This window comes from Euleptes europaea, chromosome 1 (assembly GCF_029931775.1).
Source record: "Euleptes europaea isolate rEulEur1 chromosome 1, rEulEur1.hap1, whole genome shotgun sequence".
Classification (NCBI taxonomy): domain Eukaryota; kingdom Metazoa; phylum Chordata; class Lepidosauria; order Squamata; family Sphaerodactylidae; genus Euleptes; species Euleptes europaea.
In genome coordinates this window covers 69,417,581-69,441,936 of record NC_079312.1, presented here as the reverse complement: position 1 = coordinate 69,441,936, position 24,356 = coordinate 69,417,581, and the positions used below count along the sequence as shown (strand labels likewise).

At 43.6% G+C, this 24,356-nt stretch overlaps 1 protein-coding gene across 1 annotated transcript in view; it reads left to right on the top strand.

Annotated features, from left to right (window-relative positions):
• The first annotated feature begins 8,021 nt into the window (after positions 1-8,021).
• The window catches only part of SHISA5 (shisa family member 5), a 30,854-nt gene continuing 14,519 nt past the window's right edge, over positions 8,022-24,356 (top strand). The window contains exons 1-3 of the mRNA XM_056864353.1: positions 8,022-8,103; positions 17,223-17,391; positions 18,537-18,617. Of these exons, the coding sequence (XP_056720331.1) occupies positions 8,022-8,103; positions 17,223-17,391; positions 18,537-18,617 (332 nt within the window). The remainder of the gene's footprint in view (positions 8,104-17,222; positions 17,392-18,536; positions 18,618-24,356) is intronic.

Genomic DNA, 24,356 nt, shown 5'->3' with positions numbered 1-24,356 from the left:
AAATTAGGTAACAAGAGTTCAATAAGTTTATAAAAGCAGTGGCTTGGGAATTCTTTGAGGAGGGTGCTTATGGTTGAATGAAGGATGTTGTAAGTGAAGTTGCCAAAGAAACTGGGAAGGGAGAACAATTATTCTCAAAGAAGACCGGGATCTATTTTCTAGCAGACAAAAGTTCAGTTGCTTTTAAAAGGTATGGGTGTACAAAACAAAAGCTAGAATTAAATTTTGATTTATTGATTAATACTTGTTATTTTAATGTTTGGATAACTTGAGTTATTTTTTTGGTTGGTTTCTATTGGATTTAATACACACACAAACACATGAAGCTGCCTTATGCTGAATGAGACCATTGGTCCATCAAGGCTCAGACTGGGTGGCTCTCCGGGGTCTTAGGAAAAGGTCTTTCACATTCCTTTCTGTCAGTAAACTGATCCCTTTAAGCAGTTTCTTGTTCAATTCAGATAATGGTTCAGGCTGAAACCTAGAAAAAAATGGAAGTTTATCTCTCTGAAAACTTAGGTCAAGCTGCTTGTAGTTTCAAAGACCCAGATAAGGGAGATGGGTAGTAACCCAGGTGCTGGTCATACTATTAGGCCTGGTAGTTTCAAGGCCACAAGACTCTATGAGGGTACATTCCATCTCCTTATTGCAGGAGCTCATGGGTGGGAGATTTGTTTAATTGGACCTGATGCAGCTGAAGGCATTTGGTCTAACTGGCAAGCTCACCTGATCGTTTATATCACCTGGTTAGCAACACACCTGATTGGTCAAGTTACATCATTTGCTATATATTTGATTGGTTAACGAGAATCAGGCCAACATGAGTTGTTGAGCATAAAGGAAAGATCCTTCATTCTAGTTTTGCCCTGTATCTAGATTATATCTTACTCTGGGATATTTCTTTTAGTCATAATAATTGGAAACCTTGACTTGGACTTTGGAACCCTGTAAATTTTGAACTAATGTTTATAAATGTGCTTAGCTTATAGACTTATAGCTTTATTATTTTATCCTCCCTGTTCATGGCTCATTAATTGACTATTTCTGCACAATTCTATAATAAAACACTTATATTGATTGTGTGGTGTTCTGAAACTCAAGAAGCTTCAATATGAATCCAGTACTTTAGCCCTTATTGGCTTCAGCTACCAGAATACTTGTATCTTGGAACTAATTCTGTAAGCTTCCTACTTTGTAAGGGTGACTTTCTTGATCTTAGTTCCAGGAGGGCTAAAGGTATTGTCCCTTGGTCACTAGTTGGCTGGGTAGGAAAGGGGCTGGTAGTAAGATTCACAGGTTGGCCTTTTTGGCTCTGTCTTGCTTGACCTGCCCATAAATGGGACCTTGGCTTTAAGGTTCTTTGACACTTCCTACCTGATCCATTAAACTAGAGACACTGGAAAATGAGGTACCGTATATACTCGTGTATAAGCCGAGTTTTTCAGCCCAAAAAAAGGGCTGAAAAAACTAAACTCAGCTTATACGCGGGTCAATACGGTAGGAGGGAGGGAAGGAGGGAAGGAGGGAAGAGGAACTTACCGCCGCCACCGCCGCCGCTGGCCCGCGCGCGCTCTGGGCGGCCTGGAAGCGGCCAGCGGGGCCTGCCTGCACGCAGGCAGGGCCCCGCCGCCACCGGCTCCAGCGCTGGAAGGGCTCCGCTGCCGCCTCCAGCTGATCAGCGGGCCTCCTCCTCCCACCTCTCCCGGTAAGTTGGGGGTTCAGGGGCTCTTCCCCCTCCCCCCCCAGAGTGGCGCTGGGGTCGGGGTGGGTCTGGAGGGCCTGGGAGGGGGTGGCACTGGGGTCGGTCTGGAGGGCCCGGGAGCCCGGGCGGGAGGGCGACCTGTTGTATAAGCCGACCCTCGGCTTATACGCGGGTGCCTAATTTTTTCCCATTTTTGGGGTGAAATTAGGCACCTCGGCTTATATGCGGGTCGGCTTATACACGAGTATATACGATAGCACACTGTTGGTCATAAAGTTTTAGTTTTCTATCCTGTTGATAAAAAGCTTTTAAAAATATATTTCCTGCCTATGCAGTGTTCCTAGCCAAACATTAAGTAGATGGTGGAAAGCATGCTTTTGTTGCAAATAACATTGTTCATTTTAGTCAGTGCAAAGAGGTATTTAGCAACCCTAGCAGGATGGGCAGGGCTGAAGGGGTCCTAAATTTGGGTGTAATACAACCCAAATGTAAAATGACCCCCCCAAAAAAACAATTATATATACACAGAGAAGTTATTGAATACAGCTGTAACTTGTATGTGAATGTAAGATTATCCCTTCTTTTTGATAGAATACCTAGGGGGGAAATCCTGTCTTGAGTTCGAATAAATACCATTTGCAAATTGTCATTTTACAATTTGCAGATTTATTCCTGAATCTATTTGCCTTACTGAGGTAACATACTATAAATTGATATGATTCCCCAAGTAGGTGAAGAGTGAGATCAGGCCAAACAGTGTGGAAGGAAATACTTAAACATTCCTGAATTAAAGGGCCCCTCTAGCTGTTTGTTTAGAACATTTCTGATGCCTCTCCAGAGGACCTGCTGGAGACAGTTTATAAAACATAATAAAAAACTTACACAATGAAAATTGTTGAGAATTACTAACCTAGCCAGTACATAAAAATGGCACAAAACATTTAACAGCTTAAAAAATGTCTCATAAAATAATTTTTAGGCTACAAGAAGACTACAAAACGAAGTTAAAAAAACCCAGCCCTCTTAATTAAAAGATTTAGTAATACAAAGCGTTATGGCCTGATGTCTAAATGGGAGTAGGCAGGCTCCAGGAAAGACTCTTGGGAAGGGCATTTCACTAGTGAGGTGCCACCACTGGAAAGGCGCTATATCTGGTTGCTCTCCTGTCTCACCTTTGAAGATGGGCTCACAGAGAGCATGGCTTGTGAGGAAGATATTAGCCAGCAGGCTGGACAGTATGAGAGAAGGTGGTCCTTCAAGTACCCTGAACCAAGCCATTCATGGCCTTAAAAGTAAGAACCAGCACTTTAGATAGAGGCTAGAAAAATATAAGGCAGCCAGTGCAGATCTTTCAACATGGGGCTGAAAGACAACATATTGACTTTTCTTTGTTGTATTGTTAAATGAATCTGTTTTTGCTATATCTGATATTCATTGTTCCTTACCTAAGAATATAGCTTAAGAATATAATCGCAGGAGAATACAGGAGTATGCTTATAGTTAAAGAGAAGAGTTGGGATTTGACTTCTGGGCTTGGAAAATGGAGCAATTCATTTCTTGCTTATTAACTTCCTCATTTCCAAGCCAGCAGGAACCTGCTAATTATTTTCAATGCAATGTTAAATTTCAGTTATGTTTTCGGTTTGCTGCAGACCTGATAAACACAGGCTTTCCGAATACAAAAGCACCAGACACCTTGGGATTTTCTATTTTAATTTCTCATTCATATACTTGGATGATTAATTCCTGAGGAAGAGCAGCAGCGTGTGGCTTAAATAACATATTGTTTCCTTTACTGTAGCTAGTTGTATTATTGTACAATAATATAGCTATAGCTTTACAGGGAAAGAGCAGAAGTGGATCTAGCCTTTCTCATCATGGTTGCAGGAAAATAATTTCAGCAGAGACTGAAATATCAGACAAAAGCAGAAATGTTCACATGCAGTCAACCCAGCCAATTTAAATGTTGTATTAGGAAGCAGGTGCTGTTGTGATTTTTTTACACTATTTTTTTTACTTTTTTGTGAAGAAAGAGGTCATTTTTTTACATTTTTGTGAAGAAAGCAGTCACTGTCATGATCCCTTTCTCATACAGAAACTTTATAATATATAACAGGAAGCAGGTGGTTGCAAAAATTAAGCTAATGCAAATACGTTCCAGTGTTGCAACTGTAACTTCCTGCCCCTTTTGTCTCTTCAACAATAAGAAGGTACTTCTTGCAAAAGTGTACACCGTGTTCTCATGTAAACAGTAAAAATCCAACCAGAGTGATTCAGTACATTTGACAAAGCAGTAAATTCACAAGTCTTGTTACCACATGTAAAGAAAGGCTAGAAAAGCTGGCCCTGTGCCATTATCATGATTCTTCCAGTGTAGGGGGAAGGTTTATTTAGAAGGAGCTCCAGTTATGAAGGCACATAGTTTTCCTGGTATATGGAAGGATTATTGGCTATGCTGCGATTCCAAACTCCAGTGCACTCTTAATAACATTTTCCTGGGAGTAAACACCATTGAACAGGCCTGACTAGGATTTTGAACTGACCCCCCCCCCGGGTTGCTCTCTAAAGTGATTTTTGTGGGGTAACTCTCTGTTTCTACATTTGATCATGATGTCTTTGTAGAAGTCACTACAATTTCACATCAGTTTATGCATTGTAGGAAAAGACGCATCATGATTAATTGCAGAAACAATCTAATCACGTTGGTCCAACAAAGCTACCACTGACTTCAATAGTAAATTACTGCCATATAAGTATATACATGATTGCAGCCTCAATACTTTTTACAAAATGCTATTATCTTTTGTGTATAGCAGGAGTTGGTTACTAGTTTAAAATGGTAACAGAGAATCAAGATTCATCTTGACTAAGTAACCTTAAATACAGAACAGTGTGTATTGGAAAAATATTTCTTCAACTGGGCATAACTGTGAATAACTTGAATGAGATTTCTGCCCATGACAATCATGCCCTACAGCTGTTGAAGATGGGACCTGCTATAGCGCTAGCTCATCGGGATGTGCCAAGCTGAATGAGTAGCACTAGGGCTGCCTTATAGACTGCGAAGAGGAACCGAGAGCCAAGGAAACGCACATGGGATCTGGCTGCATTTTATTTCAGGAAAGTAAAATGGCTCACTAATATGTGGTACTGCAGTCCAAGCTCTGCTCACGACCTGAGTTCGATCCCTACAGAAGTTTGTTTCAGGTAGCCGGCTCAAGGTTGACTCAGCCTTCCATCCTTCCGAGGTCGGTCAAATGAGTACCCAGCTTGCTGGGGGTAAAGGGAAAATGACTGGGGAAGGCACTGGCAAACCACCCCGTAAACAAAAGTCTGCCTAGAACCGTGTTGGCGAACCTATGGCACGGGTGCCACTTCCGGCACTCGTAGCCCTCTCTGCTGGCACGCGCGGTTCCTCCAAGCCGCTGGCCTTTCCGGCTCTGCCCTGCCCCGGATGGGGGAGGCTGTAGCCCAGGGCTGGGGAACCTCCGACATCATTGGCGGTGGCCCCCGGACTCTCCCACAGAAGCTGCCGCCATTGCCGCCAATGGAGCGTGCGTGGCCGGACAGGTGGGTGGGAGAGCGGGGAACAGAAGCCGAGCGCCCACACTCGGCATGGCCGGCGGCTTCTCCGGCGCCCTCTGGGCCTGTGCGGGTGGAGGGGCGTGGCTGGCCGGTGGGTGCGAAGGAGGCGTCCTCTGCCCTACCCTGCTCGCCTCTCACAAGCCTGCCGCCGCCGCCACGCCCCACCGAGTGGCAAATGCAAGGCAAAACCTCCCATGCATAAATGGCCTCTTTCTTTTTCTGTCTCCCTCTGTCCTTTTCTTTCCCTACTTTTCTTTCTCTCCCTTGCTCCATTTCCTTCTCCCTTTCTCTCTCTTTTTCTTTCTTTCTCTCCCTCCCTTCCTTCCCTTTCCTTCTCCCTTCCCTTCTTTCCTTCCTTCCTTCTTTCCCTCCAGCGGCTTCTCCGGCGCCCTCTGGGTCTGTGCGGGCGGAGGGGTGTGCAGTCCTATTCCACCTTTGAAGTGCCCACAAGCCATCCTTCAAACACCTTTCCATTTGTCTTGATATGTAGAGAGAAAACACTAAGGAACTAGTTGCCAATCTCCAGGTACTAGCTGGAGATCTCCTGCTATTACAAGTGATCTCCAACCAATAGAGATCAGTTCCCCTGGAAAAAATTGCCACTTTGGCAATTGGACTCTATGGCACTGAAGTCCTTCCCAAAACCCCGCCCTCCTCAGGCGCCACCCCAAAAACCTCCCACTCATGGCGAAGAGGAACTTGGCAACCCTAGCCTCTCCCTCTGGGCCCCCTCTGGGGGTGGTATTCAGGTTAAATTGCCGCATTGGCACTCGGCGATAAATAAGTGGGGTTTTGGTTGCAGTTTGGGCACTCGGTCTCTAAAAGGTTCGCCATCACTGGCCTAGAAAATGTCGGGATGTGATGTCACCCCATGGGTCAGGAATTACCTGGTGCTTGCACAGGGGACTTTCACCTTTTTAATATGTGGAAGTTCTCTTAAGTGATGTATAACATAAAAAAAGATTTCTAACTTCAGGCTCATTCCAGATATATCGTTTCCCATAACAAAGCAACCAAATTTCAACTGACACTGTGTAACCCTAAGCAATCAATTTAGGGTTTCAGCGTAGAATGGTTGGCCTTCAGGTACTCCACAGATTATACAGTAGTTCTGATCTGAAACTAGAGAAGCTTCTGAGGAAAGCCAAGAGTGAGTTCTCAGGATACACTGTATACCATATACCATTTCATAGAGGTCATTGTGGAGTACTGGTTATACTGTGATTGTGTTCTTTGTATTTTTCTGCAAGAGCTTTATGAGGGACCTACAACTCAGATGATTGTCAAATCACAGTTTCATTCCAGGCTACATCCCAAACAGCACAAGCCAGTGGACTAAATTCCACCCCCCCTCAAAGAAAAACCTTCGAGTGTTATACATATATACACAGTTTCAGATTTTTGTTCTTTTTTGGTAATTGCCTCTAGTCCCTAAGAATACCCTGCAGAGGACACATTGCTAGAGCTTACAGTTTGCACTCACTGTCTGCAATGCACCTTGAGATGAAGGTGGAATCAAGATAGTCTAAAACTGCAGAATTATATCATGACTGGTTGATTCAATATTTTCAGTAGCTGAGAACTAAGTGTTCACACCCAGAAAGCACACCCAGAAAGAAAAATTACTGAACAAATCTAGCATGAAACATCCTTGTGGTCATACAGTGGTGCACTTCAAGAAGAAATATAAGGTGCTTATACAAAACCACAACTGTTATACTGCGCCAAATTGGTAGGAAGGTTAACTAATTTACCAGGAAGAGATCGGACCAGGTTGACCCACAAACAATCTTTTATATGACCACTGAACACATGACTGGAACCACTACAGGTCATTGGCTTGGGTGGTGACCCTGGCAGTAGCGCACAAAGGTCATTATCTCAAAAGACAAAGGGCTTTAGACAACATTGCATTTCCAATTGTTTGAGATGAAGCAAGAGGCCTCGGCTTTTGTGTAACTTTTTCAGGGGTTTGTCATATCATACTTGCTACATGCGCCAAGACACTGTATAAATTACTGTAGTGATGCTCTGGTGACCCAAGACTAAACCACTGGACCAGCACGGCTTCACCATTCTGCATGTACTCCCAACACAGAACAAGCAGAACTAAGGCGATGCATTATTCACACATGCTGAATAATACAATTCTCAATCCGCTTTAAATGAGAGTGACGGTGCACAAGTGAATTTTGTTGTAGTTGCAAAGTGCGTTGAAGGTGGACTAAAGGTGCCTTTTTCAGCATGGGCGAAACTGCCATTAGGAGCCCCGAGGCCAAGGGATAACCCTTGCCCTCTTGCGGGATGGTCCCGAATGGGGAACGGGCAAAGAAAATCCGGAGTGCATCTTTGTTGCCGACAGCAGTATCTTTTCTCTCCAGATAAGCAGGAGATGGTATCTCTCGACGGCGATATGCTCGAGGGGACTTTAAAAAAAAATTGTTTCCAGGCATAGTTTCCCGGTACCTGGGCGGGCGGGCTCTTCTTTGCCGCCTCCTCGACCGGGAGGACGCGCTTTAGAGCCAGTCCTGGAGCCCAGAGCGGAGCCCGGGAAGCCCGCGTGCTCCGGAGATCCTCCCAGGCGATCCGGGGGTGGGTTGGTGGGGAGGATCTGGGGAGGGGACGGGCATGGCGGGGCGGGCCTCCGGCTGGAGAGAGCCAGGGGCACCGCCCATTGCTCGGGCGCAGGGTTTCGCGTTAGGCTTCTGCAGAGGGGAGGGGAGGGGGGGAGACGATGGCGTTTGGCCCAGGCAGCCCTCTGGCCCTGGGCGCCCTCCCGTCGGTGCTGTGCTTGGTGCTGCTGCTGCTGCCCGGCGGTGAGTGCGGAGTCACGAAGTTGGACGGGGGGGGGGGGACCTTTAAGCGGAGCCCCCTCCTGGGAGCCCAGGCGGGGGAGAGAGAGAGAGGGAGGGGAGGGCGCCGGCTTGAAACCCTCCAGACGAGTGGGAGGCGCCGGCTGGCCTTGGAGAGGTTCCTCCCAGGCGCGGGGAGAGGGGAGGGAAGCGCTGGCCGCTCAAGCCGTCGATGAAGTGGGAGAGGGAGAGCTGGAGTTTTTTTTGGGGGGGGGGCTTTATGGCCGGTGTGTGTGTGTGTAAAGCGCCGTCAAGTCGCAGCCGACTTATGGCGACCCCTTTTTTGGGGGTTTCATGGCAAGAGACTAGCAGAGGTGGTTTGCCAGTGCCTTCCTCTGCACAGCAACCCTGGTCTTCCTTGGTGGTCTCCCATCCAAATACTAACCAGGGCTGACCCTGCTTAGCTTCGGAGGTCTGACGAGATCAGGCCAGCCTGGGCCATCCAGGTCAGGGCCTATGGGCCGGTAGAAGGAGGGAAACTTTGGCCGACGAAGGCTGTGTGGCAACTTCCGGGCGGTGCTTGCAGTGGCCGCCACTGAGCCAGAGGGAATCCCCCTCTCTTCCTGAAGTGCTTTGAGGCGGGTGGGGAGGAGGAATGGAGTCGCTAGCTAGAGGGTTCCTCTGAAAAATGGCATCATGTCTGGCTCGGGGACTTCCCATTGGAACCATTTGCTGGCTCCCCCCCCCCCGGCTCCTTCCTAAGGCTTTGACGAAGTTCCTGTTGCCCCTAAGTTCCAGGCCCGCTTCCCTCACCACCACCACCACCAACCCCGCCCTTCTAGGCCTCCTCTTGCTCTCTTGTTGCCATCCCAGGACGCTTTTCTTGCTCATGGAGACAGGCGGCCTGTAATGTGTGCTGAAACCACTCCCAGTCATCCGTTTGTGACTCATTCTAAACCAATTTAGCATCCTGTCCCTGGTTTCCTAGATGGCCTTTCCTTGGCTGGGCCTCTTGTCTCACCTTAAAAAAATAAAAATCAGATGCTTCATTGGCTGTGTACCTAGGTATTTGATTTGGGGCCAAAAAAAATTATTCCAGCTTGGGATGGCCCTTGACCATTTTCACCCAGGAAAATTTGTCGTAGAAAGGAAAGATAGCTAAATCTTGGCCTTGTTTTGGTTGTTGCACAAGGAAAAGGAAAAAAAAAAAGATTATTCTTCATCTCCTCCTCTGGGTGATTCACAGTGGGTCGCCATGTTCGTCTGTCTGCAGTAGTAGAAAAGGACAGGAGTCCAGTAGCACCTTAAAGACTGACAAAAATATTTTCTGGCAGGGTAGGAGCTTTCGTGAGCCACAGCTCACTTCTTCAGAGCTGTGGCTCACGAAAGATCATACCCTACCAGAAAATATTTTTGTTAGTCTTTAAGGTGCTACTGGACTCTTACCTGAAGAAGTGAGCTGTGGCTCACAAAAGCTCCTACCCTACCAGAAAATATTTTTGTCAGTCTTTAAGGTGCTACTGGACTCTTGCCCTTTTCTCCTCTGGGTGAAAAAGCTTTTCTTTCTTTTCTTTTTGGACACAGGGGTCTTTCAGCTGGCTTTGGAGGGAGAAGCAGGGGACTATTTTGTGCTCTGTATTTTTCATGGGGGTGGGGCGGTTCTACAGCTGAAATGAAAAGTTTTAGCATATTCTGTTCATGCGCAAATATTGCTGCTCCATCCACATATTACCATACCTCTATTCTGTGAAACTGTTATCGTTTGGACTATAAGACTTGAAGGAAAGGCTTTCCAGACCCCGCTAACTTATTGTATGTTGAAAGTGTTCTCAACTTTTCTGTTCGTTTTCTTTGAACCTAGACTGAGTTTTCATATCAACAATCTGGCATTTGGGGCAACGCTGTCTAATTATGTAAACAAGATTCTTACTATGTAATCATTCCTCGAAAATGTAAATGTAGGCTATAATTAGTGATAACTTGCCTTCAACTGATTCTGGAGATAAATGCCTTGTTAATGATGTCTCATTTCACCTTCAGAGGTACTTTTCTCCTGTTAAGAGGAGTTCAACAATCAGTTCCTAGACAGAACAGCCTACTTGTTTTCTGATGGAAGTTGCCATATAGTCCATCTATGGCAACCCCACTACTCTGTGTAAGAAACCCAAAGCTGGAATGTTTGGGAGAAATGGGTGTTCAGTTTGTGATTTAAGATCTTCAAGTAATTGTATTCTTTGTAACTCTATGATCTGTGGCATTGAACAGTTAATGCTGAAGCCACCTGCTTATTACTGTTAAAACTGCAGAGCAGTCTTTGGTCCATGACTGTCATACTATACCTAGATTGACTGATACATCTGTGCTGAACTGTGATGGAGAGTCATGTTATGCTTATCGTAGTTACAGTGTGAAACCAAAATTAGAAGCTGGTTTTACTAAATTCAGTTATTAACCATAAGAACATAAGAAAGGCCATGCTGGATCAGACCAAGGCCCATCAAGTCCAGCAGTCTTGTAACGGACTGGATTTCGGCCCATAACTTCAGAGAACTATGAATTGAAAATAGCTCAAGGCTTTGCTCTTGGCCGCTATTCACAGCATCACAATCCTCCCAGTTTTATCAAATTAGAAAAGGCTTAACACCTCATCCAACCTTTTTGATAGTATAATATTTTTCTCAGGACATAGGTCCTTCATTTCTCTGTTTAGGTAACCAGCAAATGATTTGACACCTGTGTGAATCTTTCTAACTTTTATTAACAAAAGGAAAGGTTCTTTTTAATAAACAAGACAGTATACCATATAATACTAATATTATTAAACTTATACAGAATGTAATTAAGCAGGCAAGAATAATCAATTCTCCTAACATTATTTTAATGCATATTAAAACTAGTTGTCTGTTAGAATAAATCAGAATTCAGTCTCTTATTCATTGCTCTTAAGGAATATCAATTAAGCCAAAAGGATCCTAATATTTTACCAAGCAAGGGTCCTTCAATCTTTGAGCTTCAGTCCAAGGAAATCTGATTTGGTCTTCAGATTCATGCATAGTTATAGCAAAACTTATCTATCTGATCAATCTCTGAAGTCACTTATCACAATCATGTGACTATTGCTAAGTACCTGGTTGGCTATCGTAATAGGCAAGGCAGCATAAACTCATCTGTTCACTTTATCACATGATCAATACATATCTGAAATAGCTAGATAGAAGACCAGAAACGATCTCATCAAAATAACCTTTTAAAACTTTCCCAAACTTTCCCAAAAACTTTCCCCGATTATATCAGCTAAAAACTAAAACTGCAAGCAAAGGATGACATAGCAAACAGGTGTCTCCTTGTACTGGGGATGAGATCATTGCTACTGCGACAGTCTGTTCACACAGTGGCCAACCCGGTGCCTCGAGGAAGCCACAAACCAGACAACTGCAGCAACACCATCCTGCCTGTGTTCCACAGCACCTAATATAATAGGCATGTTCCTCTGATACTAGAGAGAATAGGTATGCAGCATGACTAGTATCCATTCTAACTAGTAGCCATGAATACCCCTTTTCTCCATGAATATGTCCACTCCCCTCTTAAAGCCTTCCAAGTTGGCAGCCATCACCACATCCTGGGGCAGGGAGTTCCACAATTTAACTATGTGTTGTGGGGAAAAATACTTCCTTTTATCTGTTTTGAATCTGTCATCCTCCAGCTTCAACAGATGACCTCGTGTTCTAGTATTATGGGAGAGACACTAACCATGGTTAGTGTCACTGCAGGTGAAACTTATACCATAGTAGACAAAAGAGAAAGAATAGGTGGAATGGCAAGAAATGTGCATAGGGCCTCTAAACTGGTGAATAAATGTTTTCTGCAGTTACTGGGGGAGTATTTCAAGTTCTAAATTTAGAATGCCTAGGTCTTTAAGACTCCTGCTTGAGTTGAATTGAGAATTTTCTTTGTCAGAAGAAACTCATTCCTCTCCCATCTGTGCAACTGTTAGAGGTATGGAGTTGTTTCACAATCATCTTTTTTTTAATAAATATTTTTATTGGTTTTCGATAATAAGTAGGGGTACAGAAGGAAAAAAGGGAAAGGGATAAAAGAGGAAAAGAAAAAAAATTACATAATTATTACTGCCCCCTTATGAAGTATCGTATTGTATTAGCTTTCTGACAGAATTGATTTGATCTCCTATTTAAGTCTGCTGTATCTCATGGGATTTATTTGTTGTTTTGGGTTTTAATATAGTCATAGAAGGATTTCCATTGTTTCACAATCATCTTCAGGCTCAAACTGGTGACAGATAGGGTTGCCAGGTCCCTCTTTACCACTGGTGGGAGATTTGGGGAGCGGGGCCTGAGGAGGGCAGTGTTTGAGTGGGGAGGGACTTCAATGCCATAGAGTCCAATTGCCAAAGCTGCCATTTTCTCCAGGTGAACTGCTCTCTTATCAGCTGGAGATTAGCTGTAATAGCAGCAGATCTTCTGCTAGTACCTGGAGGTCAGCAACCCTAGTGACAAATTAGAAGTTTTTTAGCTCCCTTTACCTGCAGGTTTCTGTTGATCCTTGGGGGTGGGGGGTGGGATTTATTCCCTTCTCTTAAAACTAATCTTCAAGGTAATATTCAATCTGATTAAAACTGCTGCATAAATTAAGAGAAATAAACAGCAAGCATGGTAACCAAATTAGAAGAAACATAACAGTTGGATCCTCGGCTTCTTCAACTGACAATATTAAAATGCTTTCTGATTTACTTTAATTTACCACAAGTGTTCAAATTCCATGTTGATTGAATATAAGTATATTTATTTTCATATTTAATTGCAAGTGCTTTACACAGCTCTGAGATGCATTTAATTTTCAGATGCACAGGATATAAAGAAGCTGGTGGTTTATTTTTACTCCTCCCTTTTTACTCCTCCCTTCTCCTTCTGCAGGAAATGTTGTGGAGGGTGGGGAAGTGAAAAAACAGCACTTTTCTCTTTTTAGCACAGGCAAGTTCTGATTTAGAGAAGTTATGAAAAGGCCTTTGAATGTCAGTTTTAGGGAGAAGTTAGGAGACACTGAGGTTGAGATACCTTCAGCTTGTTTTGAAGTATTCTGTTTTTCTTTCTGCGTTTGCGTGTAGTGTTTCAGGTCAATAGATTCTAGCAGGCCGTTGGTTAATTTAGTCTTTAAAGCACTGTTCATTTTCAGCAGCATTGCCTTATGGGTTGTAGTTAATCTAATTTTCTTCTGTACCCACAACTCCTTGCTGTGTGTAATGAATGTTTGTCTAAGGCAACAGCAAGCTGGTGACATGAAGCACAGAAACAGTGGTTGGGTTTTTTGTTTGTTTTAAATAACTCATATTAGGAAGAATATTGGCTTCTCTTTATTTACAAGAAATGGCTTGGATTCATTGAAAAATTTCCACTGATAGAAGAGGGGGGGAGTTTTTACTAATGTTGTTTATTTATTTTAAAACATTTTATTCCACCAAATCAGGGTCCACAAGGTGGCGAACATAAAAGATTAATACACGTCAATTAAAATGCATTTAAATTTACAAAATAATTCAACTAAACACATAAACAAGCAACTTCTGCTTCTTGCTGTTCCTTGGCATTCTTCCCCACAGGAGTAACATTTGGAGGCATTTTGGGCTGCAGAATCAAGGACATTCTTCTGTGAAGGAAATCCCTTCACAGAAGGGATCCCTTCCATGAGATCCAAGCCAAGATCTTTGATTACAGATGGAAATTCAGTCTCCAAATTATGCAAGCCTTTGGTGAAATCCCTAGAAATTTAGCAGTGCCTAAGGGGCAAACAACCTCTGTTAGTCTCTTGCCATGAAAACCCCAAAAGGGGTTGCCATAAATCGGCTGTGACTTGACATCACTTTAAACACACAAGGGTCAGTCCAGCTTTGCAGATGTATATCAATATGTTGGCATTTATTTTACCATTTTTATCTTGCATCTTTTGTTGTTCATGTATCTTTCTCCCTAATGGAGAACAACATTAAAAAAATACAAAAACACTAGAAAGCCCAACAGCTGATAAAATCCAGTTTTCAAATCTAGAAGGCATCAGATACTAAACGGCTAGTCGCTTTCGTATCTATCCACAAACTATGATAACACTGGCTGAGTTCCCCATTAATTTCAAAAGTCTGTAAATGTTAAGAAAAGCAGTATAGTATTGTTGGGGAAAGCCCTTCAGAGGGAGGACTTGGGGTGGTGTTGAAGACTTCTAGGCTGGTTGTCCTGGGGGACTTCATTCATGCAGAGGCTGTCTTTTGTCAGGAGCAGCTCAGGATTTCATGGCCTCTGTGACAACCATGGGCCTGTCTCAGGCAATAACTGGTCCTACATATTGTGCAGCTCACACTCTTGATTTAGTATTTCGTTCTGAGCTGGACGGTAAGAATATGATCTGAGGGTGGAGGAATTGATGACAATTCCTTTGTCATGGACATATCACTGTTTGTTGGGTTTAGTCTCAAGCAGGCGATGGCAAGCCACCTTGCAGAGTCTCTTGTGGATCCCCATAAGTCAGCTGTGACTTGATGGGAAAAAAACAACAACCCCTCACAGGGATATCAAGACTCTGCAGGGTTGAGGGTCTATGATCTGCCCCTGGAGTTAAATGGAACTGAATGGATCCAAATGGCTTTCCAATGGCTCTAGGGGATTTCCTTTTGTTATGTTTAGTGCTCTTACTGATGCCTTGGTTGACCTCTAGGATAAGGAAATTTCCTGCAAGGTTGACAGGATCTCTCCCAGGCATTCTCTCTCATTCTCTTTCCATCTCGCAGCCCTCACTCCCCTCCCTTCATTATTTACCTATATTCTACCCACTTCCGTTCCTCATCCCTTCCCTTATTGAGGGAAATCTATTGTTTTCCTTCCCTTATTCTTCCCCTCTGAATTGGTTCCCGCTATTGTTATAGTGTTGTGTGGCTTAAGGGCACCCTTGGAATTTGTCAGAGATATTGTAGATTTTAAATTGTAAATTGGTGTGATTTTAATTGTGTTGGCACTGCTGGGAGCCACCCTGAGCCTGACTTGGTTGGGAAAGGGGCAGCATAGAAGCCGAATGAATTAATAGTATTAGGGCCTAGGTAGCCCCTTTGTTTACTGAACAGCTAAGGGCAATGAAAAGACAAGGGAGATGGCTAGAGCAACAGTGGAGAAAGCCTCAGAATGAATTTGATAAAACATGAGCGAAAGCTCATTTTAAAGCATAATCCATGGCGGTGATGGCAGCAAAGAACACTTTTCTGCCACAGTGTAGGCCAGCGAAGCTGTTCTGGGCAGTCAGAGGCCTATTGTGATCTGGTCTGAAGGAGGGGATGTATTGCTTGGTGACCTGCTGTGACCATTTTGCTCAGCAGTTTGCAGGTAAAATTGCTCGCATCTGTTCCAACTTGAGCTCTCCATAGCAGTGACAGGGTCAGATGGTGCCAGGGTGCTGACTTGTCCAGTTGTTTCAGATATTGTTCAGCTTATTCAGTCTGAGGATGTGGACAGAATCCTAGGTGGCCCCACCTTCTGAGATTAGGCAGGTGGCAACTTGGGAAAGGGCCTTCTCAGTTATGGCACCAAAACTCCGGAACTCTCTCCCCAGGGAAACTCCTCTGTTCCCATCTTCTGCCAGTGGGTGAAGACTTATTTGCTTGGTGCTCCCTCAATGAGCCTTCCTGCCCAGTGTTTTAATGGTGATTTTTAGGTTTTTGTTTGCATTTTAGCTCTGGTTTTAATTGTCTTAATTTGTGTGATTTTATTGATGTTTTAATTTGTTAGCCACATTGATGGCACTTATAAAGGCAAGGTATAAATTGTGTAAGATAATATTTTTTAAAAAATTCAGGAGACTCAGGGAAAAGTCCTGTGTCCCCATCTATCCATAGCGCTAAATCTTCTGGAGAAGGAGACTTTAATCATGTCCCTTCAAGATGATTATAATAGGTGCATGAGCTCATACAAAGTCAAAGTTATTTTACAGAAGTGTTCTTACACTCATGCAATCCTGTGTAGAGGTTAACAGGTTTAGACTGGAAGAACTCTTGTTCAGGCTTGGCTATCAAATATGCAGTCTGTGAGTGGCATTAAATGGTTAAAGTTGTGGCCTTGAATTGAGTTAAGAATCTAACAGGCAGCCCAGATAACCATGGCAGACTTCAACTGAATGCTGTCAATTTTAGTTACTCTATTTTGTTTTATTCAGGGATTCATTCAGTATGCTGACTTTAGTTACAACCTTGAAGAAGAAAAAACATCTTTAGAATTTTTCTTTTCAATCAAATTTGACATGAGGATAAGGAAATTAGAATGCAGCAGTGAGCCATTTGCCCTGCATTTTCTGCCTGTCATCAATCCCTAACCTTTTTCGTGGTGAAAATTTTAATCTAAAATAAAATTACAATCCAATCCTAAATAGTAGTAAGCACAGTCCTATGGAATGCAATACAATTTACTTCCAAGTAAATGTGTCCAAAATTAGATGGTTTTAACAATATCAAGTTGTGTTAATAAAAGATGTAAACACGGATTGTTAAGCTTCACATTGTCAAATTATTTACTTTTGGTAGTGGAGAAAATGGGTGGCATTAAAGCTGTTAAAGTGAGAATGGAAAAGAGTGTCATGGAACGCTTCAGTGTACATTTTGAATTAGTAGCAGAATTCAGAGTTTGAGATAAGAATTAATATGTTGTGGTCTGATTATATGGTATGATATTGTGTCTACTACTTCAAGAACATGTCTACTATTCTCTGCATTGTTTAACTTACGTCTAATACTATATGCTTTGTTACAGATTTCCATAATCGTAGTCCTGTTACATTGCTTATTAGATGTCTCATCCTATTGATTGCATTGACTTAATACTGTAATCTGCCTTGAGTCTCAGTGAGAAAGGCAGACTAAGAGTTCTTGTTCCTCACCTAATTTAAGAGTATTAATTAAGAGGATTATTAATTTCTTTAATTGTTATTATCGATTTTATAAGCGACATGACCATCCATACTTCTAGTTCTTATGCTTCTTTTTTTGTCTGTGGCTTTATGGTGTCTTATCACAACCCTTTATTCACAAACAGCATCCAAGCTGAAGACTTCATAATGCCTGGTACTCATTTGGCTTGCTTCTTTTGTGTTAACAGGTTTCTGTGAAAACTGTACAGCATACAAAGATTCTGATGGCCACTTAAATTCAGAAAAACCCTGCCTGGAATTCTGCTGTGGAACCTGTACAAGCCGATATTGTTGCTCGAACGAGTTACATAAATTAGATGAAGATGTTCAACTTATGTGTAATGCGATGTCAGAAAGGTGAAAATACTACATTATATTTATTTCTTTTAAATATATTAGATGTGCATTGCTTCTTCTCTTAGCATAACATACGGCTCCAAATGGGGAATAAGTGCATTTATTACGTGTAACATATGAGACCTTGGAATGGTTGCAAGTAGTGACCTTACCCAAACATGGGCTGCATTCAGATGGAACTTAGAATTCATGAGCTCACATGCTCATTCCCTCCTTTCCTTTTGTACATATCCTGGTTTAGAGAGTTTGACTTAATTACAGTTTGTCGTGACATCTGAATTGGGGGTCGGTTCTTGGCCACAAATCAAGATTCTAAATTGGGATTAAAGCACGTGGTTGAATGGAAAAGAGAAGAAGCTGGTTTAACACTGCAACATATTTTGTCACTTATGAATGTATACTTGGTGCTCCTGCAAACACACTGACTTAGAACCAACGATGCTTCTCCAGCAGTATAATGGTATTTATACTAATGGAAAGGAACTTTTGTGGGTGGAGGTGATTTGCCAAATCCCTCTTCTACTTGTAGACCCACACGTAGCCCTCATGCCGTGAGAGTTGGAGCGGGGACTCAGCGGGATGGAGAAGGTGTGACAATCCCATTCCATGAATTTTGTTCCACTTGCAATACTGTAGATCCACTACGATCTTTCACTTCTCACAGAACATTCTAACTTTCTTTACTCTTCAGAATGCCTTTTCTAACAGTATTCAGCATCTTTTACCACCAATGGACATAGCCTAAGTAAGTCTTTTGCTCAGTGTAGCTGATTGGTGGAGAGGCTTGAGTACCGACCTTTTCCTCTTAACCACAGCAGTTGTGTAGGGAATGAGCTGCCCAGTTGTATTGATAGCAGCTTGCTCCTCCATAATCTTGAGAGCTCTTTTCATCAGATAATACCAGATTTGAGACATTTCTGTCATTGACTAGTTCATATAGCTTTAGCTTAGTAAAGTGATTGCATTTTTCCCCTTGAAGGGTAAGTGTGCAAACAATATTTAAATATTAAATAAGTTAAATAAGCAATGGAATTAAACAGTTCATTTTAGCTGGTAGGAATAAAGGACAGCTTCAGGACATAAAACAATGGCTTAAATATGAAAAAAGATTCTAAATTTCACTTAAAGATTTTTTTGTATTACAGCACATTGGAAGAGTCTGTGATGGGAGAAGCAATGAAGTTCAGATCGGATTTTGATGATTGGAATGCGGCTCGTGACACGAGGTACTACAATAAATAAAATATTACTTGAATGTTTGTGATCAATGTAGAAAGTGTTGAGGTCACAGACTTTAGCTAACTCACTGCATTGGAAAAGCTGTATTCTGTGATAGATGTGGTAAACAGTGTTCTGGGCACTTGCGATATTTTGTTACAATTGTCTGAAGTTCATTACCTGTAGTTACAGCTATTGTGGAATATTCTCTGGAAGTTAAATAGTAGTGCATTGACAATTATTTGAAAGTGGTCATAAACGTGCGCAACATGTCTGAGGCTCTTGTAGGGATCTTCAGTCTGTTTGTATTTTTTTCACCAAGCTTTTAAATTTTTGCAGACTGTGTGCCTCCTTGGGGAGGTTGTTCTATAATTGTCCGGCTGACACTGAAATGGCCATATTTATGTGCCCATCAGATGAGCTTCATTGATTGGTGGGACAGTCATATTCACATTTGGCTTTTGCTTGTCTGATTTATATGGGTACTTTTCAGCTTGTGTAGCCTGAAGATGTGGGAAAGATCCTTGGAGAGGGGAGATCTGCCACTTGTGCTCTCAAGCCTTACCCTTCCTGGCTGATACAAGCTGCCAGAGGCAGGGGGCTGGCTGAATGAGTGGTGAATGCTTCCTTGATAGCAGGAGTTATGCCATCCATGTTCAAGGAGGCAGTGATTTAGACCTGCTTTGTCAAAACCTTCTCTGAGTCCTACTGTGTTGAGGAACCTCCGGCCAGTCTCTAAATCTTCCATTCTTGGGCAAGGTTCTGGAGCAGGTGGTTGCTTCTCCGCTCCAGGGCGCATGGAAGAGACTGCCTTTCTGGTTTTTTTTTAATTATTTTTTTAATTATTTTTCTATACTGATTAGACAAAGTATTCAACAATCAATATAAGTAAACATCAGAGTATAAATTCTAATTAATAATTGTTGAAAATACATACATATATAGATAAAAAATAAAATATAGAGACTTCCCCTACACCTCCCTCAATCTTATCATTTATTTGTAATCTCCTTTGTTTAAGATTCTAATCCTAATATTGTTACAAACATTTATAACATTTACTATTTCATTTACCTATATTAAAATAAAAAAGAGAAAAGAAAAAGAAAGAGTAAAAAGGAAAGAAAAACAGATATATTAAAAAAATAATAAAAAATGGAGTACCGTATATACTCACGTATAAGCCGACCCGCGTATAAGCCGAGGTGCCTAATTTCACCCCAAAAATGGGGAAATATTAGGCACCCGCGTATAAGCCGAGGGTCGGCTTATACAACCCCCAGGTCGCCCTCCCGGCCGGCCTCCCGGGCCCTAAAGACCCACCCCGACCCCAGCGCCACCCTAGGGGGGGGAGGGGGAAGAGCCCGTGAACCTCCTACTTACCAGGAGAGGCGCCATCAGCTGGCGGCGGCGGCGGGCCCTCCCTGGCGCGCAGGAGCCTTCTGTGGCCGCTCCTGGCCCGGGGGAAGGCCCGCTGGAGGCGGCAGCAGCCCCCCCCCAGCACGCAGCAGGCTTCTCTGGCCGCTCCTGGCCCGGGGGAAGCCACGCTGAAGGCGGCAGCTGCGGCCGCGGCAGCAGTAAGTTCCCCCCTTCCCTCCACTACCGTATTGACCCGCGTATAGGCCGAGTTGGGATTGTTCAGCCCTTTTTTTGGGCTGAAAACCCGGCCTATGCGCAAGTATATAAGGTAGATAAGTATCATTTTTAACTTCCTTTAAGAATGAATATTCTAATTCCTCCATTTCTCCCACATATCTAATAAGTGTCATGTTAATGCCATTAATTATTCTATTTTTGTCAAAGCCAAGCCATTTAATCAGTCCTTTTTAAGTAAATCCCGAGAAAAACTAAGCCCTTTGACCCAGTCTCTTTATCTTAAATTTCCAGCATCTTCCTCTTTTTCCTAGTAGCTTTAAACGACGAAGGGCATCCATGGAAGTTGTTAGTGCAATTCCCTCTGTGAAAATTGATGGGGGATAGTGAATCTGCAACATGTTTTCCTCCATCTCTTAAGGTGAGAAGAAAAATCCCGGTATTTCCAGCTTTTTGCCCTTTTAAATTCTCCCAGTTGACTTTTAAATGTTCGTCAGGTAAGTTATACAGCCAAAAATCAAGGTCTCTTACATTCATATCTATGGTTGTCAATTGGGTTGGTTCGATTTCTTCTTGCAGATGTATATCCTTCGGTAGTCCTTTGTAGCTCTCCATCTCCTTTGCAGAATTTAATTCTTCTTTTGATGATTTGTCATTTGGGGAGCTTCCTTCTCTCATCTCAGATCTCATTGTGATAATTCGGTCTTTTATGTCCTTAAGATCTCCCAAAAATACATCCAATTTCTGATTAGCAAGTTCGTAGATATTGTTTGTCAGAGAGACTAGTCGATCCATGAATTTAGTCTCACTTTCCATGGTTGCTACTTCTGGTAGTTTGTTGAAGTTTAATTTGTAAAATCCGGACAGGTATACCTTGTAAGTTGTAAAATGGTGTTACGGGGGGCAGGATAAGAGGTTGCTCGTCTGCCGTTCCTTCCATTTGCCTAGGAACTTGGGAAGTATTTGCCAGTTACACAGTGGTGCCACACATCCAGTCTTAAATCCCATAGTATTCTCGCATTGGCAGACGATAGCTGATACTACCGGCTAAGACATGGCTTAGGAATTTGTTTACTCAGAAAAGCCTCCTCCCGGAAGTGGGGGGGAATCTGCTCGTCCCTCCCCTTTACACTTCTAGATTTCTGATTGGTGGCTATACCGTCATTCAAATAGTCCCGATTGTTATGTCTATCCACTGATCAATTTGATTAAGATCCTGCCGGCTTATCCAATGTTTTTAAATGTCAAAGAGTCATCCAAACCTCAGATGGGGAGATACGGATTCTACAGATATTTTTTCCACTCCTTCAGAACTTCCAATTCCTGGTAAAACGAAAAAGTTCTTGTTACTTACTCAGATTTTAGAAGAGTAGGCATTCTTGCTTATGTATCGTTGCTTAGATGGTAATAGATAGGGGAGAGCTGAGCCTAATTCCAAAGAGACGTTCGCGGCAATGGTTTCCCCTCAAGCCAGACGGGACCTCATCCAGGATTCCAAGAGTCGCACGATGGCTCTCTCGGCAAAAGTGGGGGTCAAACCGCACTTCGTGGGCAGCAGGAGAGATCCTGTTTCCCAATCCACTATTTAGGATCGGGTAGGGGTGCAGGATTACACCCCAGATTTGAACGAATCTTGGTTCCCTTGGGAGCCCCCAAGAGACGTGGTGCTCAGCTCAGCGTCCCTAGCGGAAGTCCTCGGAGAGACTGACTTTCTGGACCCATTTCAATTTGGCTGAAGGCTGGGATTTGGAACAGAGACAGTGTCAGAGGCTGCCTGACAACAGATTCAGACTCTGACGGAGACCAGATCCAGGGAAAGAGTCCTCCTTCCCCACCGACACTGACAGAGAAAACAGCTGATGATGATGTATTGCCAAGACATACCTTAAAGTCACCGGCTACAGAGCAGCCTAAAGAAGACCAGATGCCGGCCAACCCAGGAACATCAAGGAAGCTGCCCAGGGAGCCGGGAGACCATGAGGAACAGATGTCTCCTGGGACTCGTCGAAGGAAAATGGGCCGGGTCCTGGCAGAACAACGCCGGCATTCAGCCAGGTTGGAACAACAAAGAAGGAACCAGGACAGTCATGAAGATAGTGAGTGAGTCTTTACAGAAGCTGCCTCCCATACAGCTGCAAGTATTTAGGAGGGCTGAGTCAGCAGAAGCTGTGGAAGCAACGCGTGGCGAACCTGCGGCACTCCACTCTGGCTGACACTGTATCGACTCGGACTGCTTTCTCGACCCTGAATTCTTCTGGACTCCCTGCCTGACCTTGGACCGACCCGACCTTGACTCTGCCTATCGCTCTGATGGATTGCCTTTCACCCTGACTGACCTTGGACTGTTACTGGACTGCGTTATTACTCCCTTTCCCAATTAATACAGCTGCCAGCTGTAGAAGCCTCGGCTTCAGAAACCCCAGCCTGTTGCCCTGCCTGCTGCAGGCCTCTTCAGAGCACCGTGCTGCTACAGGCGCACCCCGCCCTAGTGGGCCAGCACAGACAGCTCTGCTCACCTTTGCTGATGACTCTTACCGAGAACTAGACAGGGAGAAAGTGGCCCTGCTAGTCCTGCTGGATCTTTCAGCAGCCTTAGATACTATTGACCACAGTATCCTACTGAGTTGCCTCTTGGCGCTGGGACTAAGGGGCACTGTGTTACATTGATTCAACTGCTGTCAGGGGGTGATGGGGGGATTCCACAGGGTTTGATCTTATCCACCACGCTTTGGCAGGGCATCAGCTGTATCCATTCCTGGTTGAGTAAGATCTGGCCACAGTGATCCATGCCTTAGTTACATCTAGACTGAACTATTGCAGTGCACCCTTAAAAGAGTATTTGGAAGCTGCAGCAAGCGCAGAATGCAACGGCTAGACTGTTGGTTGGGGCCAACTACCAGGAGCATGTGCCATCAGTGCTAGCAATTATACTGGCTACCGGTCTGCTCCAGAGCCCAATTCAAGGTGTTGTTCCTTGTCCTTTAAAGCCCTACATGGCTTGGGACTGAGGTATCTGAAGGACAGTCTTCTCCCATAGATTCCTGCCCAGGAAGAGGCCCTTGTGACTGTCCCTCCAATCAAAGAAGCTCATCTGGTGGTCATGCAAAAGAGAGCCTTTTCTTTGGCAGCCCCACAGTTATTCAGCAACCTCTCCAGTGAGGTGTGCCTGACCCCCTCACTTTCAATCTTTAGGAGGCAGTTGAAGATGGTTTTTATTTAGGATGACGTTTAATTTAGTTTTTACATTTTTGGCTGCCTTAAATTGTGATTTTAAATTATTGTTTTATACATTTTTATGGTTACTGCTTTGTTTACATTGTAAGCTGCCTTTAATTTCCATAAGGTAGAAAGATGGCTAATAAATTTTTAAAATAAAAGTACCGGTAAATCCTCTGCAGGCCTCCCTATTCTCCCCCCCACCCTGTTCTATGTTACTCTCATTATTAGGGGGGAGGGCAACCTACTGCTTATTCCAGGCACTATGGGCCAAATTAAGCGCCATCTGGAGTTTTTCAGGGTTTTTAATTGGAGCCCCGTGGCGCAGAGTGGTAAGCTGCAGTACTGCAGTCCAATCTCTGCTCGCCACCTGAGTTCGATCCCGACAGAATTCGGTTTCAGGTAGCCGGCTCAAGGTTGACTCAGCCATCCATCCTTCCGAGGTCGGTAAAAGGAGTACCCAGCTTGCTGGGGGTAAAGGGAAGATGACTGGGGAAGGCACTGGCAAACCACCCCATAAACGAAGTCTGCCTAGTAAACATCGGGATGTGATGTCACCCCATGGGTGAGGAATGACCTGGTGCTTGCACAGGGGACTACCTTAACCTTTTTAAATTGGGTTCTATTGTTTAATTTTAGAATTATTACTTTTATTGTTAATATTGATATGTTTGATGTTCCCCCGCCCTGAGCCTAGTCTTGGCCGGGGAAGGCGGGTTATAAATTGAACTAAATAAATAAATAAATATTCCAGCTGTCTCATGTTGTGCTCTATTGATTATTGAGGCACTATTGATAGTCTTTCCATGTTGCTCTACAATCTTAAGAATACTCTTTAAGTTACCTTGCTTCAAATTGCCCTCCCTTTAAGAGTTTATAAGTTAGGGAAAGCTAACTGTGAGTACTTTCAAACATTTAGAAACTATATATGGCAACAG